This window comes from Capricornis sumatraensis, chromosome 15 (genome assembly GCF_032405125.1).
Source record: "Capricornis sumatraensis isolate serow.1 chromosome 15, serow.2, whole genome shotgun sequence".
Taxonomy (NCBI): domain Eukaryota; kingdom Metazoa; phylum Chordata; class Mammalia; order Artiodactyla; family Bovidae; genus Capricornis; species Capricornis sumatraensis.
The window spans coordinates 51,049,557-51,070,688 of NC_091083.1; the positions used below are offsets into that span (position 1 = coordinate 51,049,557).

The 21,132-nt window shown below is 42.3% G+C and overlaps 1 protein-coding gene across 2 annotated transcripts in view; it reads left to right on the plus strand.

The window, feature by feature from the left end:
- Positions 1 to 5,415: 5,415 nt before the first annotated feature.
- Positions 5,416 to 21,132, plus strand: part of SHLD1 (shieldin complex subunit 1) — a 94,085-nt gene continuing 78,368 nt past the window's right edge. For both annotated transcript variants that reach the window (XM_068987805.1, XM_068987806.1), the window contains exon 1: positions 5,416 to 5,593. In XM_068987805.1, the coding sequence (XP_068843906.1) occupies positions 5,416 to 5,593 (178 nt within the window). The remainder of the gene's footprint in view (positions 5,594 to 21,132) is intronic.

Here is a 21,132-nt window from a genome sequence, read left to right on the forward strand (position 1 = left end):
TCACTCACTCAGAGAAAACATGGAAGTGTTGAGGGACTTTCCTTTGGTCCAGTGGCTAAGGTTCTGTGCTACCAATGCAAAGGGCCTGGGTTTGATCACTGGTCAGGAAACTAGATTCCACATGCAACAACTAAAACCTGGGGCATCCAAATAAGTAAATATTTTTAAAAAGCAGGGGACTGAGGGGAAGTTATGAGATAAACATCTCAGGATTTATTTGCCCAGACACCCCATTATATGTGGGTACTCAGATACTTAGAGTGAGTCAGTCTGCCCTCACCTGTTTGATGACTCTCATGTCCAGTAGGTAGATAGTTGAGGAAAAGACAGGATGGGCAGGGTGGGGAAGATCAGGGTATTAATAAGATTGTAGACCGTAGAATATACTGGTAAAGAATGAAAGAAGCAAGATGGTTACAGAATGGGAAATAGAGGGGCAAATGGGCTGGTGATAGTCTGGGAAGAGAGGAGCTTATGATTTGTTTTTTAATTATTACTATTTTTACTTCTTGAAGCTAGCCATTATTGAGTGCAGAGACTATACTAAGTATTTTATGTGCATAAATTTTGTATAATTCTTATGACAACCATTTTTATCGATGAGGAAACTGAGATTAAGTGACCGCCCAGGATGACAGCTAAAGAGTGAGATCTGTCTCTCCAACCCAGAGCCCCTGCATATCTTAGGACATTTCTGCAGATCTTCCTAGCTGGGTTCCCTGCTTCATGCTTACTCTCCTCTGATTCATGTTTCACTCAGCTGACAGAATGAGCTTTTGAAAATGCAAGCTGATTATATCTTAAGCATCCCCTCAGAAGCCTTCATTATTATCAATTTTTAAATGGAAATATGTATACAAATAAGGTGAATTGATAGAGTAATAGAGGGTTCGATAGCTGTATCTGAAAAAGAGAATCATAGTAAAATGTTAATTGTGAAATCTAGGCAAAGACCATGTGTGACAAGCCCACAGCTAAGGTCAGGAACAAGACAATGATGGCTACACTTGCCACTTCTATTCACCATAGTATTGGAAGCTATAGCCAGAGAAGTCAGGCAAGAAAAGAAGCGAAAGGCATCTCAATTGGAAAACAAGTAAAACCGTCACTATTTGCAAATGACATGATATTATGAATGGAAAACCCTAAAACCTCCGTCAACAAACCATTAGAACTAATAAATTCAGCAAAGTTGTGAGATACAAAATCAACACAAAAAAATGTGTTACATAGTGAACTACTGGAAAGAGAAATTAAGACTATAATCCCATGTACAGTTGCATCAAAAAGAATAAAATACCTTGGAATAAATTTTCTTCTTAAAATTTTTTTTTGTTTTTACCTAGGAATAAATTTAACCAAGAAAATGAAAGATCTGTATAGTGAAAACTATGATATTAATGAAAGAAATTAAAGAAGACACAAATAAATGAAAGATTCTGTGCTCATGGATTGAAAGAATTAATATTAAAATGTCCATGCTACCCCAAACAATATGATATTCAATGCAATATCTATCAAAATCCCAATGACATTTTCCACAGTAATAAAACAACAACAAAACACTAAAATTTGTGGAACTAGGAAAGATGCTGAATAGCCATAGCAATCTTGAGAACAAAGCTGCAGGTATCATGCTCCCTGATTTATATTACAAAGCTATAATAATTAAAACAGTATGGTATTGGCATAAATGGAACACATATATCAGTAGAACAGAATAGAGAGTTCAGAAATAAACCTATACATATATGATCAGTTAGTTTATGATAAGGAGATAAGCATATTCAATGGGGAAAGGATAGTCTTTTCAATACAGAGTGCTGGGAAAATTGGCAGCTACATGTAAAAGAATGAAACTGGACCACTATACACAAAAATTAACTCAAATGGATAAAAGACTTGAATTTAAGACCTAAAACAGTAAAAATCCTATAAGAAAATAGAGGTGATATAGGTCTTGGCAGTGATTTTTTTAATCCAAAACCAAAACCAACTGAGCTATCAGGGAAGCCACATGTGAATACATTATATATATATATATATATATATATATATATATATATATATATATATATATATATATATATATATATATATATAAATATAAATATATAAAGCTTTTTTGGAGTCTACATATAAGAGAGATCATAAAGTATTTGTCTTTCTCTGACTCATTTCATTTATAATGCCCTCTATGTCCATTCTGCTGCTGCTGCTGCTAAGTCGCTTCAGTTGTATCCGACTCTGTGCTACCCCATAGACGGCAGCCCACCAGGCTCCCCCGTCTCCGGGATTCTCCAGGTGAGAACACTGGAGTGGGTTGCCATTTCCTTCTCCAATGCATGAAAGTGAAAAGTGAAAGTGAAGTCGCTCAGTCGTGTCCAACTCTTAGCGACCCCATGGACTGGAGCATACCAGGCTCCTCCGCCCATGGGATTTTCCAGGTAAGAGTACTGGAGTGGGGTGCCATTGCCTTCTCCCTAGGTCCATTCACATTGCTGCAAATGGCAAGATTTATTCTTTTATATGGCAGAATATTACATTGTATGTATGTAAGCCACATACATAGCTCAGTTGGTTAAGAATCTGCCTGCAATGCAGGAGACCCTTGGCTGATTCCAAGATACCTTTGTAGACAGGCAGGATACTTGGTTGTCATTCACTGACCTGCTTGTTCCCTTCCAGAAGCCTCTAGAGCAGTGTTTGGTAAGATGAGAGCAGAAGGAGGAGCCACAGATGCCTGCAGCAGATATGTTTGCTGAAACTTCAGGCTTAGTAGGCTAATTCAGCACCTGTGCAAAGACAGGATGTTCTTACTCTTTGGGAACCTTGATCACTCCTTTCAGAAACAATCGGCTGATGTCTTGGCTCACTGTCTGCCTGAAGGAATGTCCACAATGGCATGTGACTGGGTGCCCTGAGACAAGAATGACCTTGCCATGTCTCTCTGCTGATTTGTTTTTATACCTCCCTATTTTTGCCTGATCAGGTGGTAGCTTGGGCTGCAGTCAGGAGGCTCTGCAGGCACAGAAGGCTGGCAGGTCTTGGAGCTGGGTTCATCCTAGGTTGATACTTTCTACACAGGTTTCCTTGGGTGAGTTACTCTGCTTCTGCTGTGTTTGGGGACTGACTATCTGACTGTAAATGAGGGTGATATGTAATAAGATTGCCTGCCTCACTGGACTGTTGTGGAGGAAGCTCTTAGCACAGTGCCTGGCCTCCAATAAGCACTCAATAAATGTTAACTTCTCATATTAGTATACTGTTCACGTTATTCTGAAATTGCTCCTGTCATTCAGACATACATCTTTTAAGTTCTGACTGTCATTTTAACAGCTGGATAGTATTCCATAATTTGGAATACTGCCTCCTCCCAAGCCTGTGTTTCTCCTGTCTGCTCTAAGTCAATTGATAATATAGCCCCATCACTGAAGCTGTCACTCCTTGTTGACTCCTGGTTCCTCTTTAGCCCCTTTATCCATTTAGTTATTAAGTTTGACACTCATCTCTTCCTAAATATGTTCTTAACCTGCCCTTTGCTCTTGGTTGCTAGTGTTCTGCCTTCATTCACATGCTCTTCCTCCCTGGGACCACAGCAGGTGATTGAATTCCTGTTGCTTCTGAAATTGCCTGCCGCTGGGCTTACTTAGGCCCTGCAAATCCGTTGCTGTTCAGCTGCCAAATCTGCAGATCTGACCACGTGTCTTCTCTTCGTGGTGCTTGATGGCCCACGGCAGTCACAAGGCATAATGTTGACCTTTGTAAGGTTTACTGATGACAGCTGATGAAGCAGAGAGTAGCAGAGGGTCCATGATCTCCCCAGGCCTATAATTACTTTACAGAGAGGTGGGCAGGGCTGGCAAAGAGCCTTCCAAAGGCTCTACCCTTCTCTGGGTGTCTCTCCACCTTATCATGTGTTAGCATTGTCTGACTCTGTGTTTGGATCATCCAAACGTAAGCAACTCAAAGGAAGTATCTATCATACTCAAAGTTCCTTAGGTAGACATTAACCAGGTGGGGTAAGGGACACCTAGTTTTTAACAAGAATTGTCCAAATGCTGGACCCAGTAATCCGCCTTTGAGGTCTTCAGAGCTCAGTTAGAGGATGTGTATATCCAAGTTGTTGACAAATCCAAGCCTTGCTGTCCTTCCTAGAGCTGGTAAGGAAGAGCAGAGGTCCCATGGCCATCCATCTGCAACCAGAGGTTTGTCCCTCCCCAGTTAACCAATATGTGACTGTCCTTGACTCTCACTTCACACTTCCGATACCCCTTGCTACTTGGAGTGGGCCAAGCTAGTTCCTCTGGGAGCCAGCCATGGCCTGCCCCATGCCTGGGGACAGTCTCCTTCAGAAGGCCTACCGCCCTTCTCTGGGTGTCTCTCCACCTTAACATGGTGTTAGCATTGTCTGTCTCTGTGTTTGGATCATCCAAACGTAAGCAACTCAAAGGAAGTATCTATCATACTCACCTTTGTATCCTCGAGGCCTGGCATGTTAACAGTTGTCTGAAGGTTACAGAAGAAGATGCAAGTCACCTGTAATCTCACTACCCAAGAATTAAACCACTGAATTAATTATCACTGGAATTAAGATGGAGTATACTGGAGAATTCCATGGACTGAGGAGCCTGGCAGGCTGCAGTCCATGGGGTCACAGAGTTGGACATGACTGAGCTACTAACACTTTCACTTTTACTTTTCATACCCTTCCAGACTTGTTTTTCTAGCCATGTGGGTGTGTACATGCATGCTAAGTTACTTCAGCCGTGTCCTCTTCTTTGCAGTCCTATGGACTGTAGCCCTCCAGGCTCTTCTTCATGAGATTTTCCAGGCAAGAATACTGGAGTGGGTTGCGATGCCCTCCTCCAGGGGATCTTCCCATCCCAGGGGTTGAACTCCAGTCTCTTACGTCTCCTGGTTTGGAAGGTGGGTTCTTTACCATTAGTGCCACTTGGAAAGCCCTTTCTAGCTATAGGTCTGTGTATTTCATACACACACATCTCACACGTGATATTTTATAAAATCTGGATGAAACCCTACCTGTAGTTTTAAAATCTTTTTCCATTTAATATATATGGACAGTTTCCCATATTGTTAAACATTTATTCAGTCCTTGGATTGTACTGGTGCACAGTATTTCATCCTTATCAGACATGCAGTTCATTTTCCAGCTGAAATTATTTATGGTTTCTTTCTGTACTGGTAATTATTTATTTCTCATAATGGAGAGACATAGTGAAAAAATACTGGATCTAAAATGAAGACAAAGAAAACCATTAATAACAGGAAAGTAAATTATTCTGATTCTACTGGTGTTTGGCCTTTAAGTTGCTTTAAGCCATGGCTGTAATGGAGGCTTCTCTCATGCAATGCCTTCTATATTGAATTGTCTCATTTTTTTCATGCAGGACTATGGCAACCCAAGAGACCACTCCAGGTAGCCAGACAGAGGAGAGCAATGCTTTGGACCTGCCGTCAGCTTACGACATAAGGGATTATGTGTTGCAGAGACCCAGCCAGGAGACCAACAGTGAGGCTTTTAGTTCTGAGGAAGCTTGTTCTATTCCTTGCTCTTCTGATGTGGATCCAGGTAAGAAGCAAAGTTTAAAGCAGAACTAATATTAAACAAACAAAAAACTCCTGACATACGCGTATGTTGTTTCTCTGCCTTCCAGTGGTGGATCTCTGAGGAATCATTCCTCGTTTTGGAGAGAAAAACATCTAAGTGAAACTGTTGGGAGAGACTTCAAAGGACAGCCTCCCTGGTGAAACCAGGGCAAGGAGTGGTTTCCTGGAGGCCCTTTTGTCTGAGTCTCTTTCTGATCTCCCTCCAAATACATTTAGAGGCAGGGAACACTTGGTTCAATAGGGAGAGAGTGGAATTGTTTTTTTGTTATGTTTTGTTCTTTTAAAATTTCAGAAAGAGGGAAGTGGGAGGGGTGTTCAAGATGGGGAACACATGTACACCCATGGGTGATTCATGTCAATGTATGGCAAAAACAATGACAATATTGTAAAGTAATTGGCCTCCAATTAAAATAAATAAATAAAAAAACACTTCAGAAAATAGCCATATGGGCTTGTTGTGTGTCATGGAGACTTTAGTGTTTCTCTTATGAAGTATACTCTGAATTTAGGCAACAACCCTTTTGTAAGTTTCCCTGACTGAATTGCTTAAAAGTCTATTATTTAAGTTTAGTGACAGTTCTTTGACCTAGTTAGTGACTATTTCTGGTTGTAAGCCTGTCTCCTCCCTGTTTATTGCCTAATCCAGGCCCACATGTTCGCAGATTCAGAGTTCTGCCACTTACTGGTTATGTGACTTGGGTCATATTTCTCAACCCCTCTGAGCTCTAGAATTGTCTACAGAATGGGAAGCAGAATGCTTGCCTCGTGGAATAGGTTTAACTCAGGGAACAGAATAAGGGACCCATCAGAGTGTTTGCCATACATAGATAGTTGCTGTTATTCTGGTGCTATTATTACTGTTGTTTTTAATATTAAGGAACCCAAATAGTATTTTTTTCTAATGTGGAAAATTGTATTTATTTCCAAATATGTATTTTTAAAGAGCACTCAGGCACTAAGAAAATGTTGGCCATAAAGATGATGAGTTCATCATCTGGCAACATCACCCGTGTTGCCAGCAAGTAAGATATTTGCCTGTCATTGTCTTTAAGAATTCTGTGGGGAAAAAAAATACTTTTAAACTCCTTTATGGTTCTGTTCTGATTTTTTAAAATTAATTTATTTTTTATTGAAGGATAATTGCTTTACAGAATTTTGCAGTTTTCTGTCAAACCTCAACATGAATCAGCCATAGGTATACATATATCCCCTCCCTTTTGAAGCTCCCTCCCTATCCCACCTCTCTAGGTTGATACAGAGCCCCGGTTTGAGTTTCCTGAGCCATACAGCAAATTCCTGTTGGCTATCTGTTTTACATATGGTAATGTAACTTTCCACGTTACTCTTTCCATTCATCTCATCCTCTCCTCCCCTCTCCCCATGTCCATTTGTCTATTTTCTGTCTGTTTCTCCATTGTTGCCCTATAAATAAATTCTTCAGTACCATTTTTCTAGATTCCGTATATATGTGTTAGAATACGGTATTTATCTTTATCTTTCTGACTCACTTCACTCTGTATAATAGGTTCTAGGTTTATCCACCTCATTAGAATCGACTCAAATGCATTCCTTTTTATGGCTGAGTAATATTCCATTGTGTATATGTACCACAACTTCTTTATCCATTCATTTGTTGATGGACATCTCGGTTGCTTCCATGTTATAGCTATTGTAAATAGTGCTGCAGTGAACAATGGGATACATGTGTCTCTTTCAATTTTGGTTTCCTCAGGGTATACGCCTAGGAGTGGGATTGCTGGGTCCTATGGTGGTTTTATTCCTAGTTTTTTAAGGAATCTCCATATGTCTTCCATAGTGGCTGTATAAATTTACATTCCCATCAACAGTGCAAGAACGTTCTCTTTTCTCCACACCTTCTCCAGCATTTGTTGTTTGTAGACTTTTTGTTGAGGGCCATTCTGACTGGTGTGAGGTGATATCTCACTGTAGTTGTGATTTGCACTTCTCTAATAATGAGCGATATTGAACATCTTTTCATGTGTTTGTTAGCCATCTGTATGTCTTCTTTGGAGAAATGTCTGTTTAGGTCTTTTCCCCACTTTTTGATTGGGTTGCTTGTTTTTCTGGTATTGAGTTGTATGAGCTGCTTGTATATTTTGGAAATTAATCCTTTGTCAGTTGTTTCATTTGCTGTTATTTTCTCCCATTCTGAGGCTTGTCTTTTCACCTTGCTTATAGTTTCTTTGGCTGTGCAAAAGTTTTTAAGTTTAATCAGGTCCTACTTGTTTACTTATGTTTTTATTTCTGTTACTCTAGGATGTGGGTCATACAGGATCTTGCTTTGATTTATGTCATTGGGTGTTCTGCCTGTGTTTTCCTCTAAGAGTTTTATAGTTTCTGGTCTTACATTTAGGTCTTTAATCCATCGTGAGTTTATCTTTGTGTATGGTGTTAGGAAGTTTTCGAATTTCCTTCTTTTACGTGTAACTGTCCAGTTTTCCCAACACCATTTTTTGAAGATCTATTCTGATTTTTAGGACATAGTAATTGGGATCAGTCAGCCTCCTTTAGTTCTAAGCAAGAACTAACTTATTTCTTATCCTTTTTCTTCTAGGCTCAGAGTTGTAGTTCATTTAACCTTTCCTCTTTCCCTCCCATCCTGCTGCCTCTGCATTACTTGTCATCCCAAAGAGAACAACTGTTAACTGCTTTGAATTGAGGTGACCATTGAAAGGTTTATATTGGATTTAAAATCTAGACATTTCATGGAAAAAATGTTATTTTGGAAGCCGTTATAAAGGTCTGAAAATGGAAAGGAGTACTCCAATCTGAGACAGCTGTTTTGCATAGCATGGGTGGTGGTGGTGGTGCTGCATTAGACTGCCTGGTTTGAATTCTGGTTCTGCTTTTTTCTGTGGTTTGGGTACATCGTTTGGCCTCTCTGTGTAGGTTCCCTCATTTGTAAAATGGAGATAGTAATGCCTACCTTCTCATGGGGCAGCCATAATGAAAGTCAAAGTGTATGAGGCATAATGCCTGGCACATGGTGGACTTTGGAAACCCAGCTCTTCATGTGTTTAGCTCCTGGCCTCTTAGCACACCACCACAGTGACGAGACTCCTTTTTTTTTTTATAATTTGAAGTATAGTTGACATTCAATATTATATAAGTTACAAGTATACAACATAGTGATTCAAAATTTTTAAAGGTTATACTCCATTTACAGCTGTTATAAGATATTGGTGATATTCCCCATTATATGGTATATCCTTATAGTGTATTTATTTTTTGCATAATAACTTGTACCACTTAATCCTCTTTGCATCTTACCCCTCCTCCTCTTCTTCTCCCCACTAGTAACCACTAGTTTGTTCTCTATATCTGTGTGTCTGTTTCTTTTTTGTTATACTTACTAGTTTGTTTTATTTTTTAAATGCTATGTATATAAGTGGTCTGACATTTAACTTAGCCTGATGCTCCCCAAGTCCATTCATGTTGTTGCAAATGGCAAAATTTTGCCCTTGTTTATGGCTGAGTAGTAGTCCATGGTATATACATACTCCATCTTCTTTTTTCATTCATCTGTTGATGGACTCTTAAGTTGCTTCCATATCTTAGCAATTATAAGTAGTGCTGCTGTGAATATTGGCGTACATATATCTTCTCGAATTACTGATTTTGGTTTTTTCAGATGTAAACCCAGGAGTGGAATTTTTGGGTCATATGACAGTTGCTTTAGGTTTTTAAGAAAACTCCATACTGTTTTAGCGTGGAGTGGCTAAACTCCACGCATTAGTGGCTGCACCAATTTACATTCTCATCAATAACATACAAGTGTTCCCTTTTCTCTACATCTTCATGACAAGTTCCATTTAACTTCACAGCCTCCCATCTCAAGTGGAGCCTCCGTGTTGCCCGTCCATCACACAGTTTTCCCCCAACATGTTCACCCTCCTGGGTCACTGTGTAGTATTTTCTCCTCTCTTTGCAGATCCCCATTACCTCCTTCAACCTTTCTCTCAGCTGCTCTTGGTTTCCTATTTCATCAAGAAAACAGAAGCTCTCAGAAGAGAATGAGCACACCCTCCCACCCCACACCCATCAGCTTCCTTCCCTCTTCCCTCTTGTTTCTGTGGGAGCCCCGTCCCTGTCTAGTCTTCTCTTCCTGTCTCCTTCCATCTGCCCAGCGTCGGCACTTCTGGTAATCTCCTGCATCAGGGGTTTCTTTACTGGTCATTCTCATGATTGTACAGACATGTTTTAATAGCTCCCGTCTTCACAAAATACCCACCCTAGACCCCAAATCCCCCGCTACTGATAGTCTCATTCCTCTGTTCTCTGCTACAGAAAAACCCTCAAGAGAGTCATCTACACTTGCTATTTCCAGTTCCTCTTTTCCTTGTTTCTCCTAAAACCCTCCACCCTGGCTTCTAGCTCCATCACTCCATGGAGATAACTCTTGTCAAAGTCATTGTTAGATCAAAAGCCTTCTTCTTATTCTTTTCTTTAAATATTTATTTATTTGGCTGAACCAGGTCTTAGTTGCTGGCACATGGGACCCTTAGTTGCAGCATGTGGGATCTAGTTCCCTGACCAGGGATCAAACCCATACTGCTTGCATTGGGAGTATGGATTCTTAGTCACTGGATCACCAGGGAAGTTCCTAAGCCTTCTCCTTCTTGATCTGTCAGCAGCATTGACTTTTTTCCTTCTTGAATTCTTTCTTCATTGGGCTTTCAGGGAAGTAGCATCTTCTTACTTGTCTATTTATTTTTAGTTTCTTTAGCCTGATTCCTTCCTCTCCAGCCCTTTAGTGTTGAAGAGCCTGGGGCTGAGTCGTCAGCTCTTTACTCTGTCATCACACACTTCCTGAGTGATTTTATCCAGTGTCAGGGCCTTAAAAAGCCCTCAGTGCTCTGCTGAGTCCCAGATTTCTCTCTCCAGCTTGGATCTCTGGCTTGGCATTTAGACTAACTATGTACTTAAATGTCACCAACCAATAAGCACACTCACGGTGATTCTTTAAAAATAGAAAAAAAAAAAACCCAGGTGTTTCAACATGGCTAGAGAGGCAGGATGTGGTTTAAGACGTTCGGAATGGAGAAATGAACAGGAGTGAGATGGGGGAAAATGTAAACAAGCAGTACTGGAGATGAGGCAACAGAGCTTTGGGTAAAAGAATTTCTCTTTAGTCATCGCTTAGATTTCTATTAGAGTTTCCAAATTTGACATGAAATGAAGTGAAAGTTGCTCAGTCGTGTCTAACTCTTTGCAACCTCTTAGACTATACAGTCCATGGAATTCTCCAGGCTTTCCTTTCTCCATGGGATCTTCCCAACCCTAGGATCGAACCCAGGTCTCCTGCATTGCAGGCGGATTCTTTACCTGCTGAGCCACAATACATACCCTAAACCAAATTCCTGATTCTTTTACCCCTTTATGTATACATATACGTACCTGTTCTTTGAGACTCTCTCACCTCAAAAAAGTGCTTCCATCCTTTTGCTCACTTAGGCAGAATCCTAGGAGTCATCCTCAACTTCTTTCTTTCTCTTTAATCTCATATCCAGTCCATCAGCAAATCCTGTCAATTCGCCTTCAGAGTAAATCTAGACTATGTCATCTCCACTGCTACACCTTGGTCCCTGCTACTGTCATCTGTCTTCTGGGTTATTGTTAAATCTCCTAACTAGCTTTTCCCACATGTAATCTATCCTCCTACAGTTTCTTCTTAACACACCAAAGGATCCTTTTAAAATGTAAGTCATATTATGTTAGTCCCTTGGTAGCTTCTTATCTGACTCAGAACTTAATCCAAACTTAACAGAACTTGGGCTTCCCAGGTGACTCAATGGTAGACAATCCCTGTGAAATGCAGGAGACATGGGTGCTGTCCCTGGGTCAGGAAGATCCCCTGGAGAAGGAAACAGCAACCCACTCCAGTTTTCTTGCCTGGGAAATATCATGGACAGAGGAGCCTAAGTAAATAAGTGTTAGTCGCTCATTTGTGCCCAACTCTTTGAAACCCCATGAACTGCAGCCCACCAGGCTCCTCTGTCCATGAGATTTTCCAGGCAAGGATACTGGAGTGGGTTGCCATTTCCTCCTCCAGGGGATCTTCCCGACCCAGGGATTGAACCTGGTCTCCCACACTGTAGGCAGACGCTGTACCGTCTAAGCCACCAGGGAGCCTGGTGGCTACAATTAATGGGGTTGCAAAAGAGTTGGACACGACCTCCTTCCCTGGTAGCTCAGAGGGTAACGCATCTGCCTGCAGTGCACGAGACCTGGGTTTGATCCCTGGGTCGGGAAGATCCCCTGGAGAAGGGAATGGCAACCCACTCCAGTATTCTTGCCTGGAGAATCCCATGGATGGAGGAGCCTGGCAGGCTACAGTCCATGGGGTCTAGTGACTAAAACCACTACAACAACAACAACCAAGACTTACCTGGAGCCATGCCCCTGGGTCCCAGGCCTGGCCTCTCTGACCTTACCTTGTACCACCCTACCCACCTCCACACCAGCCTGGGCTGCCGCCCTCCAAGCTCACCCTTCAGAGAGGTCCATCCTTGCCTCTCTCCTGCCAATGCTTCCTCATCACATCCTTCCCTTTATTCTTTATTCTTCCCCTAATGGCTTTATTCTTTTCCATAGCCCATAGTGCCATTGGGCACCTTGTGTATTTTATTGTTTATTTGTCTCCCCCAACTAGAACATAAATTTCAGGATGGGAGGTTTTGAGAATAAAAACCCTCAAAAAAAAACAAAAACAAACCAGCACACACTAACAAGAAAACCTTCAAAAACAAAGTTTTTTTAAAAAAATGGATAAGTAAATGCTAACTGTTATTATTATGATTTCATTATGAGACAGGCCCTGTGGATTTGATACTGAAGTTGATCATAACATAAAACGTCTCCACTCCCCTCCCCCCTCCCCCCACACACATTGCTTAAGGCTGGTTATGGATGACTTTGGAAGATTGACTATGGATGACAGTGTGAGTGTTGGGAGTCATAGGCAACACTGAATTAGGTGAAGCTGATGCCAATAACTTAGCCTGTCTGTACACAAGTGCCTAATCAAACTTTAGAGACTGTTTTGGTTTAAGTAGAAAAGTGAAGCTTTATTGCTTTGCTAGGCAAAGAGGGACACAGCAGGCTCCTGCCTCAAAAACTATGTGTCCCAATCTGAGAGGATTTGATGTGTAGTTTTATAACAAAGCTTGGTGGCTGAGATGGTAAAGCATAAAAACTATGCTTCCCTGGTGGCTCAAACGGTAAAGTGTCTGCCTACAATGCCGGAGACCTGGGTTCAATCCCTGGGTTGGGAAGATTTCCTGGAGAAGGAAATGGCAATCCACTCCAGTATTCTTGCCTGGAAAATCCCATGGATGGAGGAACCTCATAGGCTACAGTCCATGGGGTCGCAAAGAGTCGGACACGACTGAGCGAGTTCACTTTATTACAAAGCTTGGTGGCTCAGATGGTAAAGCATTTGCCTACAATGCGGGAGACCCCGGTTTGATCCCTGAGTTGGGAAGATTCCCTGGAGAAGGAAATGGCAACCCACTCCAGTACCCTTTCCTGGAAAACCCCATGGATAGAGGAGCCTGGTAGGCTACAGTGCCTGGGGTCACAAAGAGTGGGACATGACTGAGCTTCTTTTATAACAATACTTTAGTGTTTGGTTGCTGACAAGATTAGGGTGTGTGCAGTGTCTCAGGTCTCCTAACCTGGATGAGCTTCCCTGGTCCCTTTAATCTTGCTTCAGGTGGTTTCTTGGCTGTTCCTCCTTTGAGAAAGTTCACATCTGCTCTCTGGAAGTCAAGGAAAGTCATGGAAGCTGGAGTCTTGCCTACAAGAAATGTGGGGACAGTACACTGGGGTCCAATGAGAGGCAACCATCTGTTTGTTTAACAGCCTGCATCTAATAGTTTATGCTGTACGGAAATAACTGGGGCTCAGGTTTATCTACCACAGAAGGACTTCATTCAAACATCACTGAGGGATGCTTACACGGAAAGCTGGTTATTTTGTTGTAAACATTCCAGAGCTGCCTATTGTGAGAAGATTTTCTACAAAGTAAACTTAGGTTGTCACTGGTAGTCTGGCTGTTACCAGGCCACGAACATGGGGTGGAGAGCCCCAACCTCTGGGGGAGCCGCTGCTTCAGGTGCCCAGCCCAGTGGGGTCTGCTCTGACCTGAGCTGTGCATTCGCTATTGCTTCTGGGGGATCTCCCCAGGCAGTGCAGAGGGAGGGCGTTTCCTCCCTTCGCTGCATGTCCTTGCTGGTTGTGGTTCCACAGCCTCTGGAGACTCCGGTCCATGTGCTGGCCCAGTACCTCTGGACCCACAGTTTGTCAGAATCTTGGCCCGTCTGCGTGCCGCTGTCTGTGAGCGTCCTTATGGTGGTCATCCTGTCACAGCTCCTCAGCACATCCACTTCCCAAGCTGACTTCATTCTTGGTTTGCATTTCGTTTCTGTGTGTTGTTAGGAAACTGTTCTTCCAGGGACTGGTGAACGGGCAAAGGTTTCCAGTTACAGTCACCAGGGTCACCTGCATCGGGCGCACCCACCCTGCGACTCGCTCCCTGTCCTTGTGAGCTGTGCTTGTCTGGCTCTGGCTTGGCTGCTTCTGTAAGGACCCTGTGTCCCTGCGCAGCTGCCTTTGCTGGGGCCTGTCACTGACCCGGCTTCTGGAGGAGGCCCTGCTCTCCCTCCTCCCACCTCACCTCACACAAGACTCTTCCTCATTCCTGGGCCGTGACTTGTACCCCCACTGCTCCTGCTGGAGCGAACCAGAAGGGATAGTCCTCTGCCTTATCTCTTTACGTCCAGCTGCCATCTCACTGCCTGTGCCCTGGGGCAGGAGGCAGGTGGCAAAGGACTGAGATTTCCAAGAAGTATTAGTCAGGAAAATTAGTATTAGAGTATTAGTCAGTTCCATCTGGGTATCTAAGGCAGGTGAGGCCAGGCTCTGTCTAAATAAACAGAGATTATCTATCATGAAGTGACCAATGAGCCACTTCCCATGAAGTGCCGGGAGCAAACAGCAACTTGTCACCTCCACCAGGCACAGGATTACAAAATGCCCTCCCTCTGCACTTCCTGGGGCGGTCACACAGAAGACCCACATGTCAAGAAGGTCCTCCTGAAATACTGTTTCCTTCATGCTCTCTATTTAAGTCCCCTTGAGATGTTCTGGTTCACTTTCCTGCCAGCTCCTCTCAAGGCTTCTGTACCTCCTTTTCAGGACTGTGTAATCTGATGTCTGCAATATTTGTTCAAAATATTGAACAACCACTTGGGGCTTCCCTGGTGGCTCAGACGGTAAAGCATCTACCTGCAATGCGGGAGACCCGGGTTCGATTCCTGGATCAGGAAGATTCCCTGGAGAAGGAAATGGCAATCCACTCCAGCACTCTTGCCTGGAAAATCCCATAAATGGAGGAGCCTGATAGGCTACAGTCCATGGGGTCGCAAAGAGTCGGACACGACTGAGCGACTTCACTTCACTTCAGCAGTATTACAGTATTTTAACAACTGGCAGGGCTGTGCAGGAACAAACCAGCTGACTACAGGCCCCTGCTGGTGCCTAACTACTCATTAACACAAGTCTGCCATTCCTGTCAGGCCTGTTCCTATGCTAAGTCAGGCCTTAGTGCCTTAGCTACACTCTCCTTGCATGTACTCTTGTGTCCCTAGTCTGCACCAGCCCACTCCAGAGATTAATGAGTTGAACCTGTCAGTTAGCTGATGGACTTGAGCTCCCTGCCTCTTAGATACATGTTCCCTTTGTCTTTTGCTACTGGGCTCAAGGAAAGCATACAGTAAACAGGATGGAAGCCCAAATCTAATGGCAAAGAGTCTTGGAGAAACCTCTCAAACTCAAGGTCACAAAGACTTCCTGGAGACAGTCTTGTGTGTACCACTGTAGCTTGATATACTCTGGGTAGCTCATGTGGCCTGTGTCATCAGCGCCCTCGCAAACCTTTGTCCTGGAGAGCACCCACAATGCGTTCTAATGCAAGGCATTCTGCATTTGTTGCTTTGACGTTGCAGTGTGGATGTGGGAAACTTCAGTCCTTTACTCAACTTGAACTTCCAAGAGCAGTTGCTGGGGAAATTGGTTGAGTGTATACAGCAAGTTGAATATTAAACATAGTGTCTTTGATGATTAAAGGCCCTGCTAACGAGTGGCTATAAATTTAAAGTAAATAGTGGTTTGATGCTTCTTATTCTTCTTTTGGAATCTGTCAACATCCCAGTCTTCAAAGGCCATTTATATCCTGTGTAGTTAGGCATTTCATTCAAGGAATTTATTAAGAGTAGATAAGGATATCTTTTTCCTGTGTGCAAAATCCATTTATAATTCTTACAAATTTTATTTCCATAAGAAATTATAAGCTCTTAAATTTAAAATCTCAAAATAGAATTTACATAGTAATTATAGAATTCTGGATGTGGTATTATCATTTTAAACAGGAGTCGGTATATTTCAGACATGGATATAATGTTAAAGACATTTTCTTTATAGCTGCATTAAATAGGACCCAACCTAGCGGCTAATGGCTCAGCATCCTCTAAATTGGATCTAAGATAACAGTCAGGAAGGGAAGGAAGGAGACTGATGAACCCGTTCTCTGAGAAATCATGGAGCAATATCTGAAACTTCCTATCACATGTCAAGTTGATGGGTTTTATTTGGAAGGTTTGAGTATTCTTCATGGCAATGCATCTCTGCATTTGTTACCACTTCCTGGATTTAGTTATGCAGATCCAGCCATCTATGCTTAATTTTCAAGTTCTAAATGGGTTTTGAACTTTTTGCCTCTGTTGGAAGGCAGCAGTGTATCCTAATTGTGTGGCCCGGAGAGTCAAGGATAAACCATAAGTGTACGTGATTAAGCCCTACAGAGTTAGAGAGTAGTACAGCTTATGAGCCAGAGTACCCAAACTGTGCTCCAGGCAGCCCTTCGAGAGCTGCAGGTCAGGACTGGAGACAGTAGTGAGCTTATAGGGGCCCTGGACTCTCCACTCCTGCCCATCCATATCAGCTTCCACATAATCATTCATTGGAAGAAAGGATGTCAGGACCAACAAAAGGTTTGAAAATCACAAAGCTTGGGACTTCCCGGTGGTCCAGTGGCTAAGACTCCGAGCTCCCAATGTTGGGGGCCCAGTTTTCATCAGGGGATTAGATCCCACAGGCTGCAACTAAGAGTTTACATGCTGCATCTAAAGATACTGCATGCCACAATGAAGACTGAAGATCCTGCATGCCACTACTAAGGCCCAGTGGAGCCAAATAAATAAAATATATATAAAAAAAGAAAAAACCCACCAAGCTCTCCTAGTTGTCTTGTTTTCTGTAAGGGGAACTTGAACCTCAGGATAATGAAGAAAGTCACCCAAAGTCACATAGTGACTGGGCAACTCCTATTTCCTTGGTGACCCTCGTAGAAGCTACTTCAACTGACTTTTCTATCTCTGTTTTTTTAAAATAAAAAGATATAGTTTTGTATTTTAACTTGCTAAATTGTAGATGCTAAACAGTCAGTAGAAATGATAACTGAGTATTAATAGAATTATTTTTAAGGCTCAAGAATGCTGTTTATGATCTGTGCCATCTCTCATCATCTTTACTTTCGAGTGTCAAGGTCATTTGCAGGGGGAGAAGAGATTTGTTTACTTCTGTGCACTCTGCCTGCAGTTACAGTTATAAAAAACAGGCCTTGATCCTTTTGAGACATGCATTTATATCTTCAGTTCAGCCATACATAAGTGGCCCCATGGTCTGACGCATAGCTCTCTTCAGGGGCTTTTCCAAGTGAATGTTCATTCATGACTTGTCACTCAGCTGTGTCTTCCTACAGTTTGAGGAAACAACTCAGTGGAAACGAACATACACTATCACTAGTTGCATTCATCGTCATGTATTTGTAGAACAGAGAAGACTGTATACAATTAAAAGAAGACTGGAAGATCAGTAGTTTATCATTTATTTACACTTGCATTCTAGGCACTGTGCTATGCATTGTACGTGCTTGGTTCCTTCTGATTCTCAGAACTACCCCAAGAAAGAAATTGTTATGATCTCTATGTTACCCCAAAGAAAACAGAGTCATAGAAAGGTCAGTATGTAACATATTAATATGTTACCCCCCAAAATATGGAAAGTTCAGTTCAGTTGCTCAGTTGTATCCAACTCTTTGTGACCCCATGGACTCCAGCACACCAGGCTTCCCTATCCATCACCAACTGCCAGAGTTTACTCAAACTCATGTCCATTGCGTCGGTGATGCCATTCAACCATCTTATCCTCTGTCATCCCCTTCTTCTCCTGCCTTCAATCTTTCCTGGCATCAGGGTCTTTTCAAATGAGTCAGCTCTTTGCATCAGGTGGCCAAAGTATTGGGGTTTCAGCTTCAACATCAGTCTTTCCAATGAACACTCAGGACTGATCACTCAGGACTGATCTCCTTTAGGACGGACTGGTTGGATCTCCTTGCAGTCCAAGGGACCCTCAAGAGTCTTCTCCAACACAGTTCAAAAGCATCAGTTCTTCGGCACTCAGCATTTCATGGCTGCAATCACCATCTGCAGTGATTTTGGAGCCCCCCAAAATAAAGTCCACCACTCTTTCCATTGTTTCCTCATCTATTTGCCATGAAGGATGGGACTGGATGCCATGATCTTAGTTTTCTGAATGTTGAGCTTTAAGCCAACTTTTTCACTCTCCTCTTTGACTTTCAACAAGAGGTTCTTTAGTTCTTCCTCACTTTCTGCCGTAAAGGTGATGTCATCTGCATATCTGAGGTTATTGATATTTCTCCTGGCAATCTTGATTCCAGCTTATGCTTCATCCAGCCCAGCGTTTCTCATGATGTACGCTGCATAGAAGTTAAATAAGCAGGGTGACAATATACAGCCTTGATGTACTCCTTTTCCTATTTGGAAACAGTCTGTTGTTCCATGTCCAGTTCTAACTGTTGCTTCCTGACCTACATGCAGATTTCTGAAGAGGCAGGTCAGGTGGTCTGATATTCCCATCTTTCAGAATTTTCCACAGTTTCTTGTGATCCACACACTCAAAGGCTTTGGGATAGTCAATAAAGCAGAAGTAGATGTTTTCCTGGAACTCTTATTTTTTCGATGATCCAGCAGTGCTGGCAATTTGATCTCTGGTTCCTCTGCCTTTAAACTGAGACTCAAATCTGGATCATGTTGACTTTAAGGTAGAGCTTTAAAGAAATGCCGACATCAAGATGTGAATAACTACTAAGTAATTTTGTCTTAAATATTTGCAGTTACGTCTTTTGCAGAGTCCGTGTGAGCCTCTTTCTGCTAAGAGGCTTCACAGCAGTATCTTCACAGCAGTCTCAGCACTCTCTCAGGCCACTGGGACTCTGGTTTGTCGACCAGCATTGTGTCCACTGGCCGCTGAGTTCCCTTGTCAGTCTCTCATCTTTCCATTGTTGAAGAAGCTCTATCTGTAGACCAATCAGAAAGAAAGCATTGCCTTTTTGAATAAATTTCTTACACAAGGATATGTTAAAATCGAAGGAAAACAAAGCCAGAATTTCTAACTTTGCTGGGATGGATGGAATTCTTGATAGCTCTGTCTGAACAGAAAAATTTTCTTATCTGACTATGGAACACTTCGTATTCTTGGCTCTTTGCCCTTTGAAGCTGTAAATCATATATATAAATCATATATATATATATATATATATATTGGCTGAGTGACTGCCCTTTCTTTCCTGACCCATAAGCTCCTTGGAGATTTTAATAGAGCTGGGTTTTGCTAATATGCTCAAAGTTATAAGAACACAGCTTATTGGAAGATAAGTGTGAAGGATAAATGTGCTTTAATTCATTCCTGGGACTCTGATGCTTGCCTCTCTGGGTTCCTGGTTTAGCTCTTTGCTTGGTCTAAAGCACAGTGACGGGCACATAGTAGGTGGAGCCTCCTCAGTGGAGGCTGGCTGAATAAGTGAACAACACATTAAGTGAAATTTGACAAGATTTTAAAATAGATATTAAGTATCACAGTACCTCGACCAGCAGTTTATAACTTTACTGTCAAATTTAAGCTGGGACTGAGCTTATGGGTGCTGTGGGACAAGAAATAGTCTATGTTAAATAGCATGCATTCTCATGTAAGTCCTGCAGATTTGCTCAACTCTGATTTGAAAAGTGTTCAGGGAATTCCCTGGTGTCCTAGTGGTTAGGATTCTGGGCTTTCACTGCTGAGGGCTCGGGTTCAATCCCTAGTCAGAGAACTAAGACCCTGCAAGCCCCAAGGCATGGTAAAAAAAAAAAAAAAGAAAGTATTCACATTAGCCCAAACTGGTCTCTCTCTAAAGCCCCCAGTCTTTTTCTTTTTTCCTTTTATTTTTTGGAAACAGAACATCTGTGAGGAGATGTAATGCTACTGAGAGTAGAGAATTATCACCACATTTTCCCATCATGAAGTATGTTTCAAGTAGAGTTGTTTCCTTCATATTTTTTCAGCAAAGATCTAGTTGTAGTACATGAGATTATAGTTTTAAGGATATTCCTAATGACTGCCTTTTAAAGCTCTTTTCTTAAGAAAACTGCATTCTTTTTTGTTTTTTGAGAAAGTATATGTTGTAGTATTGTGAGTTTTTTCCTGCTTACAAAATAATACAAGTGGAAAATTTAAATTCTAAAAACAAAAAAAGGAAAGAAGTTTAGTTGTGTTTCTCTACAATATATTCAGTAATTGTTATGTCTAGTTACAAAGAACTTTTTGGGAAACATTAGGGCATGTTATGCACAATATAGATACAAAGACGAGGAAGTTATCCATGGCCAATGCCATTTTGGAAGTAGAGTTTGGTGAAGAATGGGTTAAAATAGTATCCCATGTGTTTTAGCCAGTAAGGTTTAAGCAGCCGCTCTGGTTCTGGAGTTTGGCAGTTTGCCCAGCAAACTCTTGCTGTGGGGCAGAGTTTGAGTCTTCTGCCCTCTAGTGGCTATATTTTAATGTTTCTGACCCTTGCAGAGGAAAAGAATTTAAATATACCATATATAAATAACCTACCTGTCAATGCAGGTAGACATAAAGAGACCAGGGTTTGATCCCTGGGTCGGGAAGATCCCTGGAGGAGGGCACCCCACCCACTCCAGTATTCTTGCCTCAGAGACGCTTGGCGGGCTACAGTCTGTGGCCTCACAAAGAGCTGGACACAACCAGAGCAACTTAGCATGCACACACAGTATCCGTATGTTGCTGCTGCTGCTGCTGCTATGTCGCTTCAGTCATGTCTGACTCTGTGCGACCCCATAGACGGCAGCCCGCCAGGCCTCCCCATCCCTGGGATTCTCCAGGCAAGAACACTGCAGTGGGTTGCCATTTCCTTCTCCAATGCATGAAAGTAAAAAGTGAAAGTGAAGTCGCTCAGTCGTGTCCGACTGCTCCCGACTCCATGGACTGTAACCCACCAGGCTCCTTCGTCCATGGGATCTTCCAAGCCTTTGTAAACCTTTGTAATTGATTCTTTGCAGT